Genomic DNA, 23,013 nt, shown 5'->3' on the forward strand with positions numbered 1-23,013 from the left:
GTACAAACACAAGTTGTGAGAGATTTGGTCAGGCATCTATTTGAAAAAAGAACTAAGAGCTTCCTTAATTTTTTAGTTCCTTCCTTCCTTCCTTCCTTCCTTCCTCCCTTCCTTCCTTCCTTCCTTTCTTCCCATAAGAGTGCCTATTTTATGTCAGGCACTGGGTTGCATGGTGGGAACGGGGCAGCAGAAACGTGAGGGGGGAGATGATAAATAAACACCCAGACTTAGGACTATAATCACTCAAGTAAATAAGCAGGGAGCAGAAATAAGAATAAAAGGAGGTACCTCTCAGAGTAGGTGATACTGAAAACAAGGCTGACCCGAGGTCCGCACCGTGTGCAGTGGGACAGACGCTGGGGCAGTCAGAGGTGAGGGACTGAGGGGTCTGCAGGGCATGCTCACTGAAGCCTCCAGACACTGAAGGAGCAGCGGCGGGGGAGTTCTGATGGCCTCGACTCTGCGTGGTCCAAGCACCAGTGCATGGGAACCACCTGCAAGCTCCCACTAGGACTTCTCACCCCTGAGGTGACCTGGGATTAGGATCTGCATTTTACCCGTTCCCAGGTCTCTCATTTCCTATGGCTGCTGCAACAAATGCAGACTTAGTGGCTTCAAACAACACAGCTTTATCATCTCGGAGTTCCAGGTGTCAGAAGTCCCAGGTGGTTCTCACTGGGCTAAAATCAAGGTGTTGGCGGGGCCGTGTTCCTCTTGGAAGTTCTAGAGGAGAATCCATTCTGCGCCTTTTCCAGCTTTTAGAGGCTTCCCCCATTCCTTGCCTTGTGGCCCCATCTTCCATCTGAAACCAGCATTGAGACAGCATCTTCAGATCACTTTCTCAGATTCTGACCGCTGGCTTCTAGTCTCCTTGTTGTGTCTTCTTCTGACTCTGACCTTCCCACCTCCCTTGTGGTTACATGTAGATGATCCAAATAATGTCCCTTTCTCAAATTCCTTCACTTAATCCTATCAACAAAATCCCTTTAGCCAGGTAAGGTAACATATTCCCAGGCTCCTGGGATATGGACATCTTTGGGCGGCGTTATTCTGCCTATCATGCCGGATAATTAATATCCATATTAAAGTTTGAGAAGCATTGGCCCATTGTATTTAGATGGTTTTCCTTTCCTACTTTCCCAGGATGTTCACATATTGTTGAAACCTTTTAAATTAAGTGCATGGATGATAAACTTGTTTTACTCGTTTGCTTGACCTCTATACATATGTGGTTCTGTGGAGGTTAAGATAATTCTGATTTTTATTACTAGACAGGTGTTGCTTGAGGGAGGGTTTGGGGGTTGGGATCCTGTGTATATGTGTCTGGTTTATAGCCTCCTGGCTCTCTTAAGTGGTGAAGCCTACTGTATGTGCTGGTGCTGGCTGGAATGTTTGAGAAAGCTATTTCTGTCAATTACTAGCCATAAGACCTTGGAGAAGTCACGTGATCACTCTCACAGAACACTTTCATTGCTTACAAAATGGCAGGTCCAACTCCCATGTTACTAATATAGGTGTGAGGATATAGTAAGATGGAGGATTTCATCAACAGGGAACTCTTAAATAATTATGTCATTTTTTTGTTATCTGTGGATGCTAAACCTTGAGGATGAGAGGGACCCTCTCACATTCTTTTCTTTTTTCTGTTTTTTAAAGATCTACTTATTTATCTGAGAGAGCGAGAGAGAACACAGTGGGGAGGGGCAGAGGTAGAGGGAGAGAGAGAATCTCAAGCAGACTCCATGCTGAGCATGGAGCCCAACTTGGGGCTTGATCCCATGACCCTGAGATCACGACTTGAGCTGAAACCAAGAGTCCATGACCCAACCGACTGGGCCACCCAGTTGCCCCCTCACATTCTTTTCATTGAGAGAGGCAGAGTCCCTGCATGTGGTCCCCCCTTGTGGTTAAGGCTTTTAATTGACTTTGGCATAGATCAGGGACGCCTGGGTGGCTCAGCTGGTTAAGCCTCTGCCTTTGGCTCAGGTCATGATTCTAGGGTCCTGGGATCTAGTCCCACATTGGGCTCCTTGCTCAGCGGCCAGCCTGCATCTCCCTCTGCCTGCCACTCTCCCTGCTTGTGCATTCTCTCTCTCTCTCTCACAAATAAATAAATAAATAAATAAAATGTTAAAAAAAAAAACCCAAAAAACTTTGGCATAGATCAGACGAAAAGGAGAACTAGATGGACATCTAGACCCCTGAAATCTACACCTGGGCCTGTCCCTCATCCCTGCAAAAGAAACCCCTGGGGCATTATTTGCTGAAATCTGGATGCACATCAGAATTACATGGGATGGGTCTAATCAGAGATTCTGTTTCACTGGGGCTGGGTAAGATTTAGGCATCTGAACCTTGATAAATCTCTCCAAGTGGATAGAATGTGAGCTATCTCCTGACTCCTGTAGGCTGATGTAAGCTTGGGATCCATTAGCAGAAGAACAATATGTGAAACGAAGGAGGGGACAGTGCCTCAGAGCTGTGTACAGAACACACAGCTCTGTTGGGCAGTTGGATGGAGATCTGGGGACCCCACTTCCAGAGGAACTTGAACAAGGTCATCACGTGAATAAGACCTGAATGGATGGGGACACAAAGTGACTTTTCATAAGGAAAGCACCAAAGAGGAAATGGTTGACTTTCTGAAGGCCACCCAATGAAATTTGTCAATGAAAACACCTAGAAAAGAGACATACATTTCCTTTTGCTTGAAACCGATTTACAAAATCACAAAAGCCAAATACCATAGTGATGAAAACAGTTGAGCATGAAGTTTCATTTTTCTTTCTTAAGTAAACTGTTTGCAAAACTCGCGTCTGTCAAAAACATTGACCAGTCGAGAATTAAGGAGAGAAATGCAGTTAGGGTGGCTGGGCTGGATGCCTTTGTCTGAGGTAGTGAAAGGTATCTTCCTGATTATCTGAGGACAGGCAGACCTGATTTTACTTGGATGCATTTCCTTGTAAGCTTTCTGATTGGAACTGAGATTTTTGTCTCTGTGGCTGATAGGCACATTCTACTCACTAAGGATGTCTCTTCTTCCTCAGAGTCCGGACGCATGGACAATATGCCAAAAACTAGCATATCAGTGATCACACATGCGCGTGCGCATGGGCGCGCGTGTGCAAGAATTGCACAAGTAAAAAACCAACCCCTATAAACTCCTTTTAAATCCTGACAATCATTTTGTGAGGTAGAACTTTTTTTGTGATCTCGATGTGACTATTACCATCATTGTTATTTGCAAAGGAGAGACTACGCCAAATAGCATCCAACTTGGAAATGGCAGAGCCAGGAATTGAACTTCGGTCTTCTGATCACAAATCTAATGCCCAAACAGAACTCCAAGAGGTAAAAACACAGCATTGTGGAGTTTCTTGGGGCTGTCCTAATAAACTGCCCAAACTGGGGGGCTTCAAACAACAGAAATACATTGTCTCATAGTTCTGGGGGCTGGAAGTCCCAAATCAAGGTGTCTGCATAGCTCTGCTCCCTCTGAAAAACCTGCAGGGAGAAGCATCCCTTGCCTCTTCCTGACTTCTGGTGGTTTGCTGGCAATCCCAGGCACTCCTTGGCTTGTGGATTCGTAACTCTACTCCCCTCATTGTTGCTGGGGTTTTTGCTTGTGTGTCTGTCCGCACAGGGTGTTCCTTTTATAAGGACACCAGTCATATTGGATTGGGGCCCTCCCTACTCCACTAGGAACCTAACTTAAATAATTATATCTGCAACAATCCTATTTTCAAATAGAGTCACATTCTGAGGTACTGGGGGTTAAGTCTTCAATATATCATTTTTGGAGGGGACAGAATTCCACCCATGACATAGTCTTGCATTTTTCCCCCTTGAATTATAGTTCCCCAGTGCATATCTTATTATCCCAACTAGATTGTGAATTTCGCAAGAAAAAAAAATTCAGTTTTACATCTGAAGGGTCCAACTGGCTGCTTTTGGGCTGGATTTGGCCTACAGGCATTTTTGTCTGCTCTGAAGTATTAGCCTACACAGGGCTTTGGGAGGTTTTCTGAATTAGTCTGTGAGTATTCATTTTTTGATTATTTTTCTTATTGAAGTATAATTATCATACAGTGATATATTAGTTTCCAGTGAACGATATACTGATTCAACAGTTCTATACAATGCTCAAAACGGTGGATGCTTTACGAATTTGCATGTCATCCTTGCACAGAGACCATGCTAATCTCTGTACCATTCCAGTTTTAGTATATGTGCTGCTGAAGCGAGCCTAGTTTGTGACCATTAAAAAGTTTGGGAACTTCAAGTTAAAATCTTGATGTCTGATTTCTGTGACAAACCAGAATGTCTGGTTATTTACCAGAGGAACATGGCACCGTAGTTCTCATTGCCTGAAGCCTAGCAGGGGGGTTCTTAGGTGCCCTCCTCGTACCACAGATATATTTATACCCTATTGATTCTGCTTCTCTGGAGAACCTCGATTAATATACTCTTCATTCAGAAATATGTCTAACACCTAAGCCCCTCTTGAGACCTCCATTGCTGTCACTCTGGCGCAGGCCATCATTATCTCTCTTCTGGATGTTACAATTGCAGCATACCTGGAATCCCAGTTATAGCCTATTTTTCTTTTGTCTTCTTCTTCTTCTTTTTTTTTTAACAAGATTTATTTATTTTAGAGAAAGAGAGAGCATGTGCGAGTGAGCAGGAGGAAGGGGCAGAAGGAGAGGGAGAGAGAGAATCTCCAGCAGACTCCCCACTGAGCATGAAGCCCAATGCAGGGCTCGATCCCAGGACCCTGAGATCATGACCTGAGCTGAAATCAAGAGTCGGCCACTCAACCAACTGAGCCACCCAGGCGCTTCCAGCCTATTTTTCAAGGAGCAACCAGGGTGACTCTTGAAAGCCATAAGTCCATCATGAGACTCCTCTATTTAGTATCCTCCATTGTCTTCCATCCCACTCACAGTAGAAGCTGAAGTCCTTAGAGGCCTTCAAGGTCCTATGCAATCTGGCCTCCAACTGCTTTCTCCAACCTCATCTCTATACCCTGCCCTGCCTCATGGACTCAACCACACATGCTTTTCCTTCCACTTGCCACCCCTGGTCCAGCCTCAGGGCCTTTGCACCTGCTGCTCTCTCTGCCTGGAAAGCCCTTTGTTCAGGCTAATTCACCTGAGTTACCCATATGCAAGATAGCACTAGTTTCTTGCATCTCAAGAGAAGCAATGACTTTATCCAGAATGGACTTGCCAAAATGTGTGTCTCAGCCAACTGCCTCAGGGTGTCATCTGGGACAGATGGGTTTCCTTTGGTTGGTCTTGGTCATTTGCAATTTTGGATCTCTGTTGCTGCACCTGTGTAAGAATGGTGTGCAGGCTAGTCAAGGAGAAATGATAAGTCTGAGCATTTGTCATCATGTGCACGTTAAACCATGGTTTCTCTTCATTGTCTGATTCTCATGTACCTCCCAAAATTTTGAGTGACTACTTTCTAAAGAAACTCTTGCTCTTTTATCTTAAGTCCATGAAAACATCCCAAAACACTGCTTTGGTGAGGGAAAAGGCATGGGACATTATGGGAAGTGGATACTTTAAACAGATGTGCACAGAGGAAACATCCCCCTTGTGATCCCCTGTGTGATCCCCCATGTAATTGGAGAGACCCTGTCCCCCGGCCCCCCCTGCCCCCGCCCTAGCCCTCCTCTCCTGGGCTTTCCATGGTGATCAGCAAGCTCTGAGGGTTCACTATCAGATCATCGAATTGTTTTTCACTGTGGTCACGGCAAGAGCTTGTATATTAGAAAAGTGAAGCTCCCGAGCTGCGGAGTCAATTAGACCTGGCTCCAGTCCTGAATCTGACGTTCGTAGATAGCGGGGCTTTGGACAAGTTGTACACCCCTCTTCACGAGTTCCCTCACTTATGGGATAGAGCTGATAGGGCCTCCATCATGGGGCTGTTACGGGATTTAAAGGAAGTCATGTATAGTGAGTGCCTTCCCGTGGCCAACATCCAGGGACTGGGGGTCAAGATGAGTCAGCATGGAAACTGAAGCCAGACTCTGGTCACCTGAGGCCGAGCTGCTGTGTGCAGTGGACCCTCGTGACCGCTGCAGGGAGACCGACCCGTGCCAATCCTTCATACTGTCTCCCCAGTGCTCCTCCCAGACTATAAGCATGGCCAGGCCACCTCCCTCCTTAAGACGCACGCGAGACTGACCTCCAGTCCAGCCTGCACGCAGCCTGCACGGCCGTGGTTAGGACTCTGCCTCCTCTCGGCCGCCCCGCCTCCCGCTTTGGTCCACTCACCACTGAACTTTGCTCTAGGCGTTAAGAAAATAATACGTAATTAGTGATCCGTGAGCTTGGTTGTTAGATGAGTCGTGTCTCTGCCCAGTCTTGTGGACATTCAACCATATTTTCTCTGCCTCGTGTGGAAGATGTCACGGGAGGTTCTCGGCACTGCGTCCACTGCGTTCTCTGGCTCTGCTCCTTGTCCAAAATGGAAAAGAGTGTGGCCTGGGGTGACCAGGTTTTTGTGCACACTCGGAGCCTTACCCGACTTGGTCCTCCATCCTCTCCCATCTGTAAGGTGCTGGGCTCCATCAGGCGATTTCCCACATTCCTTCTGACCAAAGCTTTAGGAGCAGGGGCTGGGGCCCTGCACACTCACCAGTGAGGACTTGGCTCACTGGTGCTGCTGGGACCCAGGCGAGATGCTGCACCCACAGCTCCAGCTTCACCCAGAGAGCCGCGGGAGGTGCTTGCAGAGAGAGGCTGGGTGGGGATGGCTTTCTCACTGGCAGGCAAGGCAGTGTGGGCCAAGTCAGTCAGGGGAAAACAAGAACAGCAGCTTTGATTCCTGGGATGCTCTCTGCCCTCCCCCCACCCTGCCCTCCCCCCCCACCCTGACCTCCCCCACAGGAACCTAACTGTGTATCTCAGTCCTAGAATGTGAGGAATGCGCCAGAGCCTGATAGGCCTGAAGCAATCTGCAGAGAGGCAGGGAGGAGCGCTGCTCCCCAGTCAGAGGCCTGCCAGTGTAAGGACTCTGGGTCCTGAGGGCTGGGCTGCCCCGCCCCTCCTCCCTGGGCCTGCTGCGGCAGCCGGATCTCAAAGGCGGCATTGTGCATTGAGCTGGGTTTTGGTCCCTAGTGCGCCAGGGAGGAGGCGGGAGGAGGGACACCGTTGGGAGGCTGTCCCCTCCCAGTGCTTTTCTGGCTGGTGTTCCCAGGGGCCTTTGGCCTGGGGAGAATGATGCACACATGGGTGGCTGCTTCTGCATTCCGGGGGAGCCGAGTCTGTCCTGGGGCCCAGGTGAGTTTCCTGGGGGGGCCTTGGCATGTGGAGTCGCTGAGGTGGTTGGTCCAGTGGAGTTGCTCCTGGAGCCCAGTGAAGACTCAGGGATCTGCTGGGTTGGGAAAGTTACTTTTCCGAAGACGGGGAGATGGCTCTGCTTTCTGGCCCCCTCTCCTCTTCCCTCATTCAGTATTTGTCATTCTGGCTTTGTGAAAAGGGAGTAGACCCTGGGAAACTTCTACTTTTCCCGATGAGAGAGACTTTGAGCTCACTCTGTGAGGAGCCAGTGCTGCTCTTGGCTGCTATTCGCAGGGTGTGACTAACCCCTTCCGTCTTTTCTTCCCAGGATTCCCTAGGTCAGGGAGGAACCTCAGGCAGTGAATGCCTCTGGGGCCTGCGGGTGGTCATAAACTTGGCCTTCGTCACTCAACCCTATTTTCATCAGTATTGCTGTCACTAGAGAAAAACAGGCAATTTCCTGCCTCCTACCTATTACAGTGTGATTTTTCTTTTCTTTTCTTTTCTTTTTTTATGTCAACTTGAGGCCATGGAGACTTGTTGCCCAAGAAATTGTCAAGTCATCTGAGACTTGACATCAGGTGACCCACCATCCCAGTTTGTCTGGGCCTGAAGACTTTTCTCAGGTTGCAGTCAGTGCTAAAACCAGAAGAGTCCCGGGCAACCGGGGTGGTTAGTCACCCTAATGCAAGCTCCTTGCTTCTTTTCAGAGCAGGACCGAGGTGGGGCCCTGACATCTGGAGCAGGGCATTTATCAGGATGTGTGACAGCTTTGAAGGAAGGTGGCAGAGTCAGGGAGGACTTGCTTGGGAGATAGGAGAGCACCATGCCAAGGAATCATTCCCAACCCTTGTTAGGATTCCATGTCTTCCTGGAGTTCCATGTGTTTCCTTGGAAGGGGAATTCAGGAGAACCCCTAACGAAGGCAAACGGATTTGCAAATGATGTCCTTGGCACAACCTTTAGCTATGAAAACATTTTGTGTCTCCAGATTTCTAAGATTCTAAGATTTAGAAACTTTTCAGACCCTTTCCCTAAATCATGTTGCCATTGTACCCCACAGGAGCAGATGCTGAATGGAGGGTGGGGGAACATGAAGGACCACTGGTCTACCAGCCAGGGACCTGCGTTCTAGATCCAACTCAGTCTACCCTCACTTGGGCAGGCATCATCATGGTGAATCACCTGGTCTTTGAGGCCAAAGTGTCTGGCTTGATCTTGGTTCTTTGACTTGACTTGAACAATTTACTTACCCTCTCTGTTTCAGTTCCTCCATCTGTAGATTTGTGATATAATTATGCATTGCTCATGGAGTTGTGGTAGGGATTAAGTTTCACACTTAAAACGACCTGGCACACAATTAAGCACAAGAAATGTCAGCCATATTAATTACATTTCTATGACCCTAGCTTATCAAGCTCTCTCTTTAGGCCTTTGTTTGCTCATCTGTAAGATGAGGGATTGTAAGCTTGGCCAGCAGAGGTGCCCTAGGGAGCTCTGCTCCTGCTTTCTGACCCCCCAGCCACAGCTGGAGCAGCTCTGCTTCTGTCTGACATCCTGTCCTCAGCCCAAGATTTCATGTACAAGAGTTCTGTGGCTCCAAACCAACCAGCCAACCAAGCAACACTGAAGAAAGCATCCTCAGAGTTCTTATGACGTTATCATCCAGTGATTTTATTGTTTCACCTGATTTGGGGCATCGATAAGTGGTTGGCATCCTGAATCCACTATTTCTCTGAATCAACTTGCCATTTCCTTTACCAGGGCTTTTCATGCCATTTCCCCAAACTGTTTTCTGTGCTTCGGCACCTTTGCCTAGGGAGGATGATATGGGTGTTGTAGGTTTGAGGACCGTTGATACAAACATCCCTTGTTAGGCAACCCTATTTATCCTAGAGAAATGGAACAAAGTATGAGACATATCCTGGAGTGACTCCATAGTTCTGTGGAGTCTTTGGGCAAACCTCTTATATTCTTCGAACCTCAGTTTTCCTGTCTGTAAACTGGATCTAATGGTACTCTCTAACTCATGGAGTTTTGGGTGAGGATTACATCAGATAATTCATCTCCTGGATTTAGCACAGGGTCTGGCTTCTGATAATCCCTCAGTAATTGTGGGTTGTTTTATTGTTCCCTAGTAAAGACTATTCCCATAACCCTTCTCCCTAATTCCTGGCCCCACTGTGCTCCTGTTTCTGGCTGCTTCTGCCATTACAACTGTTTAAGGGGGAGTCAACAGGGAGGACCAGCAGTCCTCAGGGGTAAGAGAGGCAGGAAAGGAGAAGGCTCTCGGTAGCACTGAGCCCTGGACGGATGCCTAGCTGGTTTGCCACAGTGTCACACAATGATGAGTGTTGGCTCTGGTCACCCCAGGTGACCTGCATTTTCACACATGGGCCCTGCCTGAGCATCTGTTCCATAATATTTCTCATTTGCTCACATAAGTCTCCCCACTGTGCATGGTGAGAGGTGCTGGTTCTGGTCAGTTGCCCTCCTGGACCCTTGGAGACTCTTGCCACTGTTTAATAAATTGTAGTTGCTCACTGAGGATCGCAGAGTAAGTCATGTCAAAGTTCATTGACCTAAAAACTTTTAGCACTGCCCCGTTATCATCAACACGTTCTTGAAGAAATTTGGCAGACTGACACTCTTAAACAGGGGCTGTGAGAGAGAACATTTGCCTATATTGAGCACTGGTGTTTTTAACTTTCAGCATTTTTGGTAAATGTGAATCATGAGTATAATAATAGGAAATTGAGGGAGAATGCTGGCAATAGTGAATGATGCCTCCCTCATATTTGAACTTTAGAAAGCTTGCGAGGCATTTTGAACTTACTGATAATAGAGAATTTCAGAACAATAAACCCACCATCTAGCTCTAGCACATTTCTACATTCTACCACATCTGCTTCAGAATATCTTTATTTCATTTTCTTAAAGAAAAACAAAACATTGCAGGTGCAAGGAGGGTCCCCTGGTAGTTTTCCTCAGTCTCACTTCCCTCCCTCCCTTCCTCCCCAGCGTTAATCACTTTCATGGATTCAGTGATTTTGTGCTTTTATTACATGTTCCTGTACTCCTAATCATTGCAAAGAATTTTTTTCTGAAGATTTTGATACTAAAACAAAACAGTAGCGTTATGCAACTTGCTTTTTTCCTCTCCCTCCACATGATGATCGGAGATACATCCGTGTAGGTAGATGGAGCCGTGGCTATGATTTAACATCTGTCCTAACAAAGAGTGTAGGTTTACATCTTAAAACCTGCTGGTGGTGTGACCGTCAGGTCAAAGAAGGAAAAAAATATATGTAGGTAGAGAAAAAAAGCACGCAGGGAAACACTTCTTCAAGTTTTCTTCTTTTTTTTTTTTTTAAGATTTTTTATTTATTTATTTGACAGAGAGAGAGACGGCGAGAGCAGGAACACAAGCAGGGGGAGTGGGAGAGGGAGAAGCAGGCTTCCCGCTGAGCAGGGAGCCCGATGTGGGACTCGATCCCAGGACCCTGGGATCATGACCTGAGCCGAAGGCAGACGCTTAACGACTGAGCCACCCAGGCGCCCTCAAGTTTTCTTCTTAAAGTTGGGGTGGAAGGTAGGAACAAGGAGAGCTCACGTCCAACAAGTTGCTGAGAGTGAGATGTTTCCAGATTAGAGACTGCAGACTTCAGAGATCTGAGGTCAGGTTAACGTTGTGGTGGCAGCACGGTCTGCCCCCAGGGATCTGGATGGCCTCTGACCGTTGCGAACGTGCTATGTGACCTTGTGGAATCACTACTCCTTTGTTTCTTCGCAGTAAAATGAGGAGTAGAACGGAATGATCTCTTAAATCCCTTCTATCTATTCATTTTCTGTAATTATTGCCTCTTCCTTATTTTTATCCCTCGTACTCAATATGTCAAGATGCTTTCTCTCTTCTAACTTTAAAATACCACGTCATTCACGATATTCCCTCACTTCTCATTTGCCAAAATCACAGCGCACAGTCTCACACTTATACTCCTGGATTGCCAGGCGGCTTTTTGGCTGGCCTCCCTGCCTCTCGTCTTTCTTCTCCCCTGTCCTTCTTGTGCCACCCCAGGTAGAATTTCCATTGTTATTAGGCCATTCCCATGCTCCAGAATGCTTCATGGCTCCCTGCTGCTTGCCGTATCTCTTCTAAATTCCTCTGCTTGCCTTGAAATGCCGTCCCTATCCTGACTCTACCGTATTTATCAATTTTAGCCCCGTGATCACTGACCTCTCTGGTACATACAGCCTGGCTTCTGCTGTCTCTGTGTATGCAAAGTTCATTCCCCCTTATCTTGCCGATCTCTTTGCCAGTAATTTTGCTCCCCTCCCTCCCTCCCCCCATATAAATCTACCAAGAAAGTGAAAAAGAAGCCACAGACTCAGGGATAATACATGAAAACCACATATCTGATACTTGTATCCAGAACATTAAAAAAAACAAAAAAACAAAAAAACACCCTGGGACACCTGGGTGGCTCAGTTAGTGAGGCATCTTCCTTCGGCTCAAGTCATGATCCCAGGGTCCCTGGATCGAGTCCCGCATCGGGCTCCTTGCTCAGCGGGGAGTCTGCTTCTCCCTCTACCTGCTCTGCCTGCCACTCGCTCTCTCTCTGACAAATAAATAAATAAAATCTTAAAAAAAGCTCACCCTTATAACTCAGTAATGAGAAGGTAAATAACCTAATTAAATGGAACAAAAGGTTTATAAAGACACTTTCATTCAGAAAATGTATGTGTGGCAAATAAGCACATGAAAAAAATGCTCAACATCATTAGTTACTAAGGAAATGTCAATTGAAACAGTGAGATAAAACTACACACCTATGGAATGGCTAAAATTAAAAAGCCTGATAATATCAGTGGGGATATGGAGCAACTGGAAACCAGAACTCTCCTACATTGCTGATGGGAATGCAAAACGTTATAGCTGCTTTGGAAAGCAGTTTGGCAGTTTTTAAAGAAATCTCATTTTTTTTTTAATTCGTAACTTTTTCTCACTCATAATAATAATAATAACAAAAACAATACTAGCTTATACCAAAAGTAATTTATTGATTCATAAATGAAAAGTCCAGGGGTTGTTTGCTTTAGGTATGGCTGGATCAAGATATTCAAATGATGTTATCAGAAAGTTAACTTTCCTAAACTCCTAAACTTTTATTGGGTTGGCCTCAACCTTAGGCAGGCCCTCACCCTGTGGTAGGTGCCCCCCATTGCAGGTTGTCATAGTCACAACTCCTAGTGCAATGGAAAGAAATCTCTTCCTGCAGAGTGCTGATGAGGGTCCTAGGACTAGTTCTCATTGGCTTCACCTTGGTTATGTGGCCATGGCATAACATAACATGACTGGCTTATGCTTGAGTCCGGTGCCCACTTTTGGAGCTAGGGATGGAGTCAGCCCCACCTGAACTACATGGACTGGGTTTACGTGGCTCATCTGACTAATGAAGAAGCTCAGGGTTGAGTCTGGGACTGTCTAATTGCAGTCTTTGTTCTTAGCCACTTCTCTACCTGCCTTCAGTGTTAGAAAACAAATGTGTGTCTATTACAGGATGTTTGGAAAGCAGACAAAAGTAGACAAAAAGATGATGAAAAGTGATTCAGCAGTAACCACTATGAACCTTCTGGTCTATTTCCTTTCAGTCATTAAAGAAACCATACTTTTTTTTTTAAACATACTTCATTCCATATGATAGCTTTTTGTTGCCTTGAGTTGTCTCTAGTCCTTTTTTTAAGGCCCAGCTAAGTCTTCATTCTTTCATGTTGAAATACAATCCATGTGCAAAAGAGTTCTGTAAACTATGAATCCCTGTGCAGCTATTAACTGTTCTTCCTATTATGTGGCTCACCCAAATTTTCCAGATCCCTTATTGTGTCTCAAATGGTTGTCTTCTGGTTCATGGGTCCCCAGGCAGCTGGTGAATAGGCTCTTTCTACTCCAGAGATTCTCACACTTTAAAGTACAAGAGAAATCCTCAAGATGTTAATTGAAAATGCACATCTCCAGACTCTACCCCTAGATATTTGGATGTGAAATAGGTAGAGAATGGCTCAAGGAATATTTCTGAATTTTTCTTCTATCAAAATTTACCATTTATACAGAACGACACACAAAATTACATGTGTACAGCTTAGTGAATTTTCACAAGGTGAATATATCCATCTATACTGCTTCCTGGGGTCGTCATTCATTTATTCTTATTGCTTTATTGTACTTAATTGTATATACTACCACTTACTTGTCCATTCTTGTGTAGATGGACATTTGGGTTGGTGCCAGGTTTTGGGTGTTGTATTTTGGTGAACACGTATATGTATTCTTTTGAGTATATGCCTAAGAATGGAATTGCTGAATCTTACTGCAGGCATATATTCAGCTTGAACTGATATGTCAAACAGGTTTTCCAAAGTAAAAATTTTCAAGGCTTATTCTCACACTTTCAGTATATGGGATGGGAGTTCCAGTTGCTTTGTATCCTTATGAACACTTGGCTTTATCTGTCTTTTTTATTTTAGCCAGTCTGTGTGGAGGTGTTCCACTGTGGTTTTAATTTTCATGTACCTGATGAGTTGGAGAAAATTTTCATAAATTTATTGGCCATTTGGATATTGCCTTTGATAAGTGCTTATTCACGGCTTTTATCCATTTTTCTAGTGGGTTGCCTACTTGTTTCTGAAAGATACATAGCATTCTTTATATATTCGGGATTTGAATTCTTTACATTCTATACATTCTTTATATTTTCTTCTACTCTGTTGCTTACCTTTCACTCTCTTAATTGCATCTTTTGATTAACAAAAGTTCCTACTTTTATCTATTATTTTTTTGTGTGGGTAGCACTTTCCCATCCAGTTTAGGAAATAACTGGCTACCTCAAGTCATGCAGATATTCTTCTCTATTTTTCTTTCCTTTTTTTTTACTTTAGAGATTTCGTTTATTTATTTGTGTGTGTGAGAGAGAGAGAACACAAGCAGGGGGAGTGGGAGAGGGAGAAGCAGGCTTCCCGCCGAGCAGGGAGCCCGATGCGGGGCTCGATCCCAGGACCCTGGGATCATGACCTGAGCCGAAGGCAGACGCTTCACCGACTGAGCCACCCAGGTGCCCCTCTTCTCTATTTTTCTACAAGTTGGCTAGGACAGACAACTTTTTAAAAACCAGACCTAGGTAACTCTGATGCAGTCTACAAATTATGTCCCGTGAAACATTGTAATCTTCTGCTCTGAACGTCACACATCTTTTCAGAGCTTTGTGCCCTGCCCTCTCCCTCAAAGCAGGGTGGCCATGAACGTCCTCCTTCAAGGTGGACTTACCTGGTGGGCATTCACCATCCTTAGGCTGTTGTTTCTTTCCATGCAGTGTTGCGATAGGGACGCACTCTCGAAGCTTGCGGGGGCCGGATGTGAATGAGTAAATTTGACGGTGTGCGGACTATGGTGGACAGAGAAGGAATGCCGCAGAGGGGCAGCAAACGTTTGGCCCTAGCCGACTATGGCCACATGAGAATGAGGGCCCCGAACTACAGATCTTCCCGTTTTCAAAGCAAAGCCAAGCATCTGGGTTATGTAAAATATCCCACTTTCTGAGTGATGTCAAGCAACTCAAATTCGAACTTTAAAAATTCACTGCTGGGGAAAAGAAAAAAAGAATAACAAAAAAGAACAACAAAAAAAGAAAAAGAAAAATGATGTTTGTGGGTTTGTGATGGCCTCTGGCCTCTAACCTATCAGTTTTCAAACTGTCGTAGAGTAGGGAAGGAGGCAGCCACTCCAGGTGAGATCCTGGGACCAGCAGGAGCACCCCCCCCACCAACCCCGGAGCACATTAGACATGCAGAACCTTAGGCCTTCAACCTACCAAGGCAGAATCTAAATTTTATCAATATCCTCAGGCCATTCATACACACATGAAAATTTGAGAAGCACCAGTCTAGATGTATGGTTCCCAACACTGGCTCAAATTAGAATCGTTTGGGGAACTTAAAAGAATTTCTATGGCTGGGCTTCCCTATGAACCACGTAAATCAGCATTTCTGGAGATGGGGCCTAGGCGCTGCTATTTTTAAAAAGCAATCTGATTGATTCAAATAGGCAGTCAGAGTTGAGAACCACTAACTTAGATCTGTCTGTCATTTGTGAGTGGGAAAAGTGAAACTTCAGAAAACGGAAGGATGGAATGCCTTGCCCAAGGTCATTAACTAAAGTTGGGAGAATCTGATGTGTGCTCAACCTCTTATCTCATGATTCCCAAGCCAGTGCCCTTTTGCTACAGTTGCCTTTGGTTCCTGGGGGCAGAAGTACAAAATGATCCAGTTCATCAATAGCTCATTACTGCCAGCTTCAGCTAAGCTGCTTTCAACACTGAACCGCTAACAAGACTAGATGACGAGCTGTGAGCTGACGGGCCCCTCCTTCTGCCTATTCAAACCCAAATCCACTTCATTCTCCCTATGCATCACCCCAAAAGGTGTTAACCACTCCTTCTATGAAGAAATGGAAGGTTCTCCATTTGGGTCTCACAATCTCACTGCGTAGGCATGGAGCAGGGAGGGGAGGCACAGACATCTGGCAGCCATGTGAGGATTTGGGGTCAGCATTCATCAACGGTGAGTGGAGGGAGTGTGATGGCTGGTCCCTTATCCCTCTTGGGCTTCCTCAGTAGAAGAACAGGTCCACAATGCAAAATGGGTTGGTCTGTTTAACTCTGATCTAGCCTTATTTTACAATCGAAGAACCTGGGAGAATTAAGTGAGGGACTTGCAAACAGTGATTGAGCCAAGGTTCTTAACCCCTCTTTCCAGGCCCATGCAGTGCTTATAGTATTCTGACCCCATGGTATAGTTCTTGAACAGTTCCATGGTCAAAGGAGTAACAGAGTAACCAAAAGTAATGTGTTACAGACTTGAGTTCTCTTGTTGTATTTTGGGGATACCACGAGGGAGGCCCACATTTCATAGTGATGCTTGTGAAATTTCCTTCTATTCTTTTATATCTACTGCCTTGTGCTTTACAGCTTCTTCTCTTCTCTTTTCAACTCTCTGCCATCAAAATAGCCTCCTCCCTAAGCCTAGCCCGTGCCATGATCTTCTTTCTTCTCCTTTTCGCTCCAGTTTGACAGTGGCAAAGACAGGAACGTTTTGGAGATCTGAGGAGAAGTCCCATAGAGGACTCTTAGGGGCGAACAGTCTGGTGACCATCAGTATATTTCAAGTCCATTACAAGCATGACCAGCCATCTCCCTAATGATGCCACCCTCCCTTGCTCTACTCCAACACTTCTGTTATCTACCCATTGACCTTAAACCTTGCTGCAGTCAGATCTATAATGACATTTTAGGTTCAATGTATATTGAGCATTTTCAGTGTCCTCAGCCGTGGGACTCAGTCTGCCCTGTGGGTGGGACTCTGTCTTATTTATTTATTTTAAATAAAACAGGGATGCTCAGCCTACTGCAGAATTGAGATAGCAGGTATGACAGGTCTTTGATAACAGTTGAGTACAAAATAATTATTAGGCAATTGGTGATAGCAGGGAGAATTCTTCCGTGCCACCTGCCCTGGAGAAAAAACTGTCAATTGACAGCAACTTGCAGTCCATGCTTATATCTTGCTGACACTCATATAAATTATCTTTCATTTGCTCTCCTCCAGGTAAAGAAACTCCTTCCAAGGATCCAGCCATATCAAGTGAGTTTATAGTCTCATCTGAAGACAAGGAAAGATGTTTCCTGCCACAGAACATGACTCCAGGTATCTAAACCCCAAAGAGAAGCCCTATTTTTTAAAAGTATTTTTCATGTAGAATACCACAGTATCCTCCCTATCTCTCCCATCTGTAGGCTCCCTTCCTTTTATCCTTTCTAGGCACCACCACCAAATGCATCTTTGTAGGCATGACCTTGACTGTGGTATTCACTTGCTTACAAATCTTCCAATGCGCTCCATTGCCTGCAAGATTAAGTTAAAGCTTCTCAGGTGAACACTCAAAGCCCTTCACAATCTGGCACATATTAGGAGCTCCATATATATTTGCTCTACTGAAGAAAGTATATCATCAATTAAATTTTAAGGTGCTGGAGGGCAGAGGTAATTTTTTGGAAGACTTATGTATTTATTCTACATGGTATCCTAAAGAGTTATTTGTACATGGCTGGTTTTTCAGGAAATGTTTGGTAAATAAATACACAAATTGTTGAATAAATATGTGGAGGTCACGTTCGTATTCTATATACAGTACCTTATACATAGCAGGTTCTCAATAATCACTTGTTAAGTAAATGCATAAGTGAATAAAGGGTTGAATATGTGGGGTGAGATGGGCCGAGCAGAAGAGCACCTGTATGAATCTTTCAGAAGCAGAACAAGATTTTGAAATTAACATGAAAGAAATCCTATTCTCAAGACACAACTTTCACGAGGTTCCCGGTAAGAGACCTCAACGGAGCTGGTGAGACGTTGGCAGCAGAGGGTGGTATACCTGGGCTGAACTTTGTGCCAGAAGCTCTGGGGATTAACCCGAAGAAGACCCAGCATCTGTCCTATAGTAACAGGGACCATTTTGGGGGCCAAATCGTGTGCCAAGCAGGTGCTAAATGATCACCTCTCATTCTCACGTGTGCACCTCTAGGAGGTGCCACCAAACTCCCCATTTCAAAGGTGGCAGAGTCTCAGAGAGGAAGGCAGCCTCCCCACTGCCACACGGCTAGTCTGTGATGAGACAGGGGTTCAAAACCCCGTCCTTGTTCATAGCCACGATGCTTCATTGCCCCTCCAAACATGTACTTCTCTCGGGCAGACAAACGATAGATTTGTGAAAAAGATTTACATTAAGAATGGTTCAAAGGACATAGACCAGGTAAATGGATGGTGTTTACATGTCATACCAGGTTCTTTCTTTTCCCATTTTCAGATTCGGTCAAACTGCTGGGCTGGCCATGAGAAAAACCTTGCCCTTTCTTGTTCTTATATCAGTCTGCTTCTTTGTCTGTTAGCTTGGGCTGTCCTAGACAAAAGGTGACTCACCACCTGTTGTGTCTTGAATGCAGTGCAGTCAGCATTTTGCCTTATCAGTGCATGAAGGCCAATGAACAAAGGAGGGGCTGAACTTGTCTGTCTTTTAGCGTTTTCCACCATGATGAACTGTTTCCAGGAAAGTCACTGAGTGAGAAGGGAACATTCCACCCCAGGCTCCAATCTCTCCTTTATGTGGAAAAGTCACCAACAAAATCAATCAGATACATTAGCATGATTAAACGACTGGTTTTCAGAAGGACTTAGAAAAAATGTCAGAGTGTATTTCATACTAACACTGGAGTGAACTTGATTTATTCCCTCGTCTGGTCTGCTGAGGGCACTGTAGGATCCCACAGGGGGCCCAGACAGGAGGCTCTGAGTGGCAGCTCTTAACTGTTGAGTTCTCAAAGGCAGTTTGCTTATTTAAATCCAGGTCTTTTGAGGGACAGATCCGTGGATTCACATGCGGACAGCCCCACGCCGAAGGGGCTGTCATTCACTGGGGGCTATTGTGAGAGATTCTAGAAGGGAGTTTGGATCAGGCTTTGGAAGGACAGGAGAGATGGGTTTGGTGAAAAGGAGTCATAGAACCAGTCAGAGTCAAGGCTGATTACAGGTGTGACAAGATGAGGGCAGAGGGAGCAGTAGAGTTAACAGCTAATGCTTCGTGTGTTAATTGAATATTTATTGTGTAGGAGGCACTGAACAAAAAGCTTTAAATGCATAATCTCATTTGTAAGCCTCTTAAAAGCCCCGTGAATTAGGTACTATTCTCATTTTGCTAATGAGAAAAGTCAAGTGTAGAGAGGTCATTAACTGCTCAGCATGGCACAGTGAGCGAGGGCAGAGCCAAGCCTTGAGCCCAGGTCTGTGTGACTCCGCCTCCCTGGGCTTCACCTCCTCCTAGAGGTCAGTGTGCTGATCGCTGAGGCTACCAGACAGAGGGCTGGGTCGGACAGCTGAAGATGGAGGGCTTGGCCGAGGTTAGAACACAGGCCAGGGAGGAAGAGAGTGGAACAAACATCTGCCCGCAGTTCACACCCATGTCAGGTCGGTGGGGTATGTCCTGTTGCAGCTGGCCAGAAGCCACAGCATTTTCAGGACTTCTAGGTTAAAAAGGAGCCTTTTAAATGTGGGAGCCCAGGCTGCCTTGTGTTACCACGGCCCAGCAGGAGAGGGGCTGTCTTTAATGGGCTCAGGGATTGGCAAAGTCCCTGGCAAGTTAGGGCTAGAAGAGAGACCTCCATGATTATCCAGTCCAATGCCTGTTTGGTTCATTGTATTTGATAATTATTAACGCGATAGCTACTTATTGTCTAAAGAAGACGTGGCAAAGTGCAATTGTAAGATGAACCTCCTCAGGATGGCCTTTTCCAACAATACTGTCCAAAGGCATACCCCTCCCCCTTGCACTGCTCCATCATGCTGTCTGTTAACCCAATTACATTGCTTTCTTAGCACTTTCCTCCATCTGAAATTATTATGTTCATAGAATTGATTACTTGCAGAGAATACAAGCTCCATGAGAACAGGGACTACCTCTATTTTGTTTCCTGCTGTATCCCAGCACCTGAAACAGCTTTTGCTCATAGTATTGGTTAAATAAACGTGCATTTTGAAGAAATTAAAGATAAACTTTAATACATTAAGCAACTACCCTGGCAAACATTAATAAACTCATTATTAGAAACAGTTTAGAGAAAATGTACGGTGTATACATAATGCATAAAGTATAGACTATTACATATCATAAATTTGACATATAAATAATTTCCATATATATGGATAAATTAGTATTTGTTCAAAACTTTCACAAATCATGCACAGGAAGATATACATGTCTAGTTCTTCTTGTTGGCACTGTCACCTCAGTGCCAGGAAGCCTAGGAACATACCTTGTTCAAAGCAGAAATAACAACAGCAACTCCTGGGATTCCAGAACACTCCCAGGTTTCAGCCTTTTCTTTCTTTCTTTTTTTTCTTTTGGGGGACATTTTAAAGGAGGTACCTAGGAGATCTTTAAGATTACTTATAATCTCTAATTAATGAGGACACCAATTTAAGATTTAGGTGTGGGAAACATTGGGGTTCACCTAATTCTTTTTTCTCTTTTGTTGCATTTCCAGCCTGACCTGATTGCATTTCTCTCTGTGTTCTCTTTAAGATCTGACGCTGTCCTTCAGTGTGAAGAGCCGCTCCCGGAGGTGTGTAAACGGCCTCCTGCAGGAAGCGGCCAGGAGGCGGCTCTGGGCCCTGGAGAATGAGGACCAGGAGGTGCGTGCCCTGTTTCAGGTGAGCTGGGGTGGCCGGGTGCAATTCTGAGCCTGCCTTGTGTCCGGCCGCCGCATGGCTCGCCAGCACCTAGGACAGCTCCAGGAACAAAGTAGGCCCTCACGAAAACAGCTGAAGGAAGGAAAGAATGAATGAAAATGTACACATTTGCTGCTCAGCAAGAACAGGCACAACTCAGAAGGGGGCAAACTCTGGAGTTGCAGAGTCAGAGAAAAAACAGTGTCAAATCTGCCACTCATAGCTGTTTGACCTTCTACAAGTGACTCACCTGTGTAGGATGAGAATTGTTATGATTATTTACCTCATGAAGTAGAGCTTAAAAAAAATGTGGTAAATTGGAATTTTGTTGTTTTTTTCATTGTGATAAAATAGACGTAACATAAATTTTCAACGTTAATTATTTTCAGTGTACAATTCAGTGGCATCAATGCACTCACATTGTTATTCACCCATCACCACTATCCATTCCAGAACTTTTTCATCATCCCAAACTGAAACTCTGTATCTATTATACAATAAGCCCCTCCCATCCCCTTCCTTCACCACTAGTATACTTTTTTTTATGTACCCAAATTGCCAATCAAAAATTAATAACTAGAGGGCGCCTGGGTGGCTCAGTTGGTTAAGCGACTGCCTTCAGCTCAGGTCATGATCCTGGAGTCCTGGGATCGAGTCCCGCATCGGGCTCCCTGCCCAGCAGGGAGTCTGCTTCTCCCTCTGACCCTCCTCCCTCTCATGCTCTCTGTCTCTCATTCTCTCTCTCTCTCAAAAAAAAAAAATTAATAACTATAAATTTTAAAATGAGAGGAGAAAAAGGCTATCAAGTAAATAAACCAGTTCCTGCTTTCATAGTGGGTAGCTAGTATCTTCAGTTGTTAAACCAAGGAAGAAGGGTAAGACCAAATTATTTACAGTTTAGGAGAGATTCTTTTTTTTTTTTTTAAAGAACTTATCCATTTATCTGACAGAGAGAGCACAAGCAGGAGGAGCGGCAGGTAGAGGGAGAGGGAAAAACAGGCTCCCTGCTGAGCGGGGAGCCTGACGCAGGGCTCTATCCCAGGACCCTGGGATCACAGCCCCAGCTGAAGGCAGATGCATAACCAACTGAGCCACCCAGGTGTCCCCTGGGAGGGACTTCTGAAGAGAACCAAAGTCAGAAATGGTTAAAAGTTGTTGCAACTAGAGGGGAGAAAAAGGATATTACTTCATGTAATAAACTATTATGTTCTAGTTATTTTTACAGTCTCTGAATTAATTTGATACAAATTAAAAAGGGAAATGTGTTCTATTAACCTGTCATGTAAAAAAAAAAAAAAAAAGCCTAGTTTGTCGGGAGGAGCCTGTGAGTAGGTATCTGTAGAGAGCTTGGCACTTTGCTTGGGTGGTGGTATGTGCTTCCTAAATAGCAGATAAATTATAAATAGTAGGGTTCTTTTATTTTTAGTTTCCAGAATTCAGAAACTTGGAGGCATGAGCTGCTAACTAGCACCATCGTTTTTTAAAATTTGAGGCACTTTTGGCGTGGGCAAGAGCTGGGTTTGATTGAGCCAGGTGGTCTGCTGGGCTGAGGGTGGAGCCGGGCCAGCTTGCGTGCGGGAGCAGAGACCTGGAGTCAGCTGGATCTAGGCTCCAGTCAGGGGGGCCATCGCCTACGCTCAGGTCACCTGGGGCAAATTGCTTAACCTGTCTGTGCCTGGTCCTCCTTGACTATAACACACGGATAATGCCATTTTCTATTAAAGCTGAGATGCCGTTTGATTATAAAATGCAGCAATATTTTATATACCTCAAAGAAAGGGAAATAAATGCTGCCAATTAAGTAGGATGCCATGCTTCCTTATCTTTTATTTCAGAAATAATTAAATGTGGTAAAAGTGCATCTTAGAATGGATTAAATAGTGTAATTGTACTCTCTGCATAGGGTTATTGTGAGTTAAATGAAACGTTGTTCAGAGGTTGATGAAGTGCCTGTCAATTGATGAATCTCCTGGAAATCAGTTTTTATCTAGAACCCCTTCCCTGATAATAGGCTCTGGGGACTCCTGGAGCCTGGTATGGGAGAACCCCAGAGTTCTGGCTTTGCTGACCTAGGGGCTCTTCCTCTCTTCCTTCCTCTCTTTCTATCCTCTTCTTCTTTCCACAGGGTTCCCCCAGAGCAGCGTTCCAGGGGTTGATCTTTGATCGCAGGACCTGGCCTGGGGGACGAAGGATGTTCTGACCATCACTCATTGTAGTCAACTCTAGAAGCTTGGACAAGCAACAGAGAAAGATTTTAGGGGAAAACCAAGTCTGTACAGTAGGTCAGGCCTATTTTCTCAGGTATTAAAAAAAAAGGGAGCGGGGGAGCATGCAAATTGGCACCACCCAGCCTTTCCGGAGGGCAGTATGGCTCCTGCATTTTAGGATTGAA

At 45.1% G+C, this 23,013-nt stretch overlaps 1 protein-coding gene and 1 pseudogene across 1 annotated transcript in view; one reads left to right on the forward strand and one right to left on the reverse strand.

Moving 5' to 3' along the window:
- Positions 1-4,144: 4,144 nt before the first annotated feature.
- Positions 4,145-4,244, reverse strand: LOC123325387 (annotated as a pseudogene).
- A 2,996-nt stretch (positions 4,245-7,240) lies between these two features.
- The window catches only part of SH3TC2 (SH3 domain and tetratricopeptide repeats 2), a 50,865-nt gene continuing 35,092 nt past the window's right edge, over positions 7,241-23,013 (forward strand). Inside the window, exons 1-3 of the mRNA XM_021696974.1 lie at positions 7,241-7,292; positions 16,950-17,048; positions 20,476-20,603. Of these exons, the coding sequence (XP_021552649.1) occupies positions 7,241-7,292; positions 16,950-17,048; positions 20,476-20,603 (279 nt within the window). The remainder of the gene's footprint in view (positions 7,293-16,949; positions 17,049-20,475; positions 20,604-23,013) is intronic.

This window comes from Neomonachus schauinslandi, chromosome 7 (genome assembly GCF_002201575.2).
Source record: "Neomonachus schauinslandi chromosome 7, ASM220157v2, whole genome shotgun sequence".
Classification (NCBI taxonomy): domain Eukaryota; kingdom Metazoa; phylum Chordata; class Mammalia; order Carnivora; family Phocidae; genus Neomonachus; species Neomonachus schauinslandi.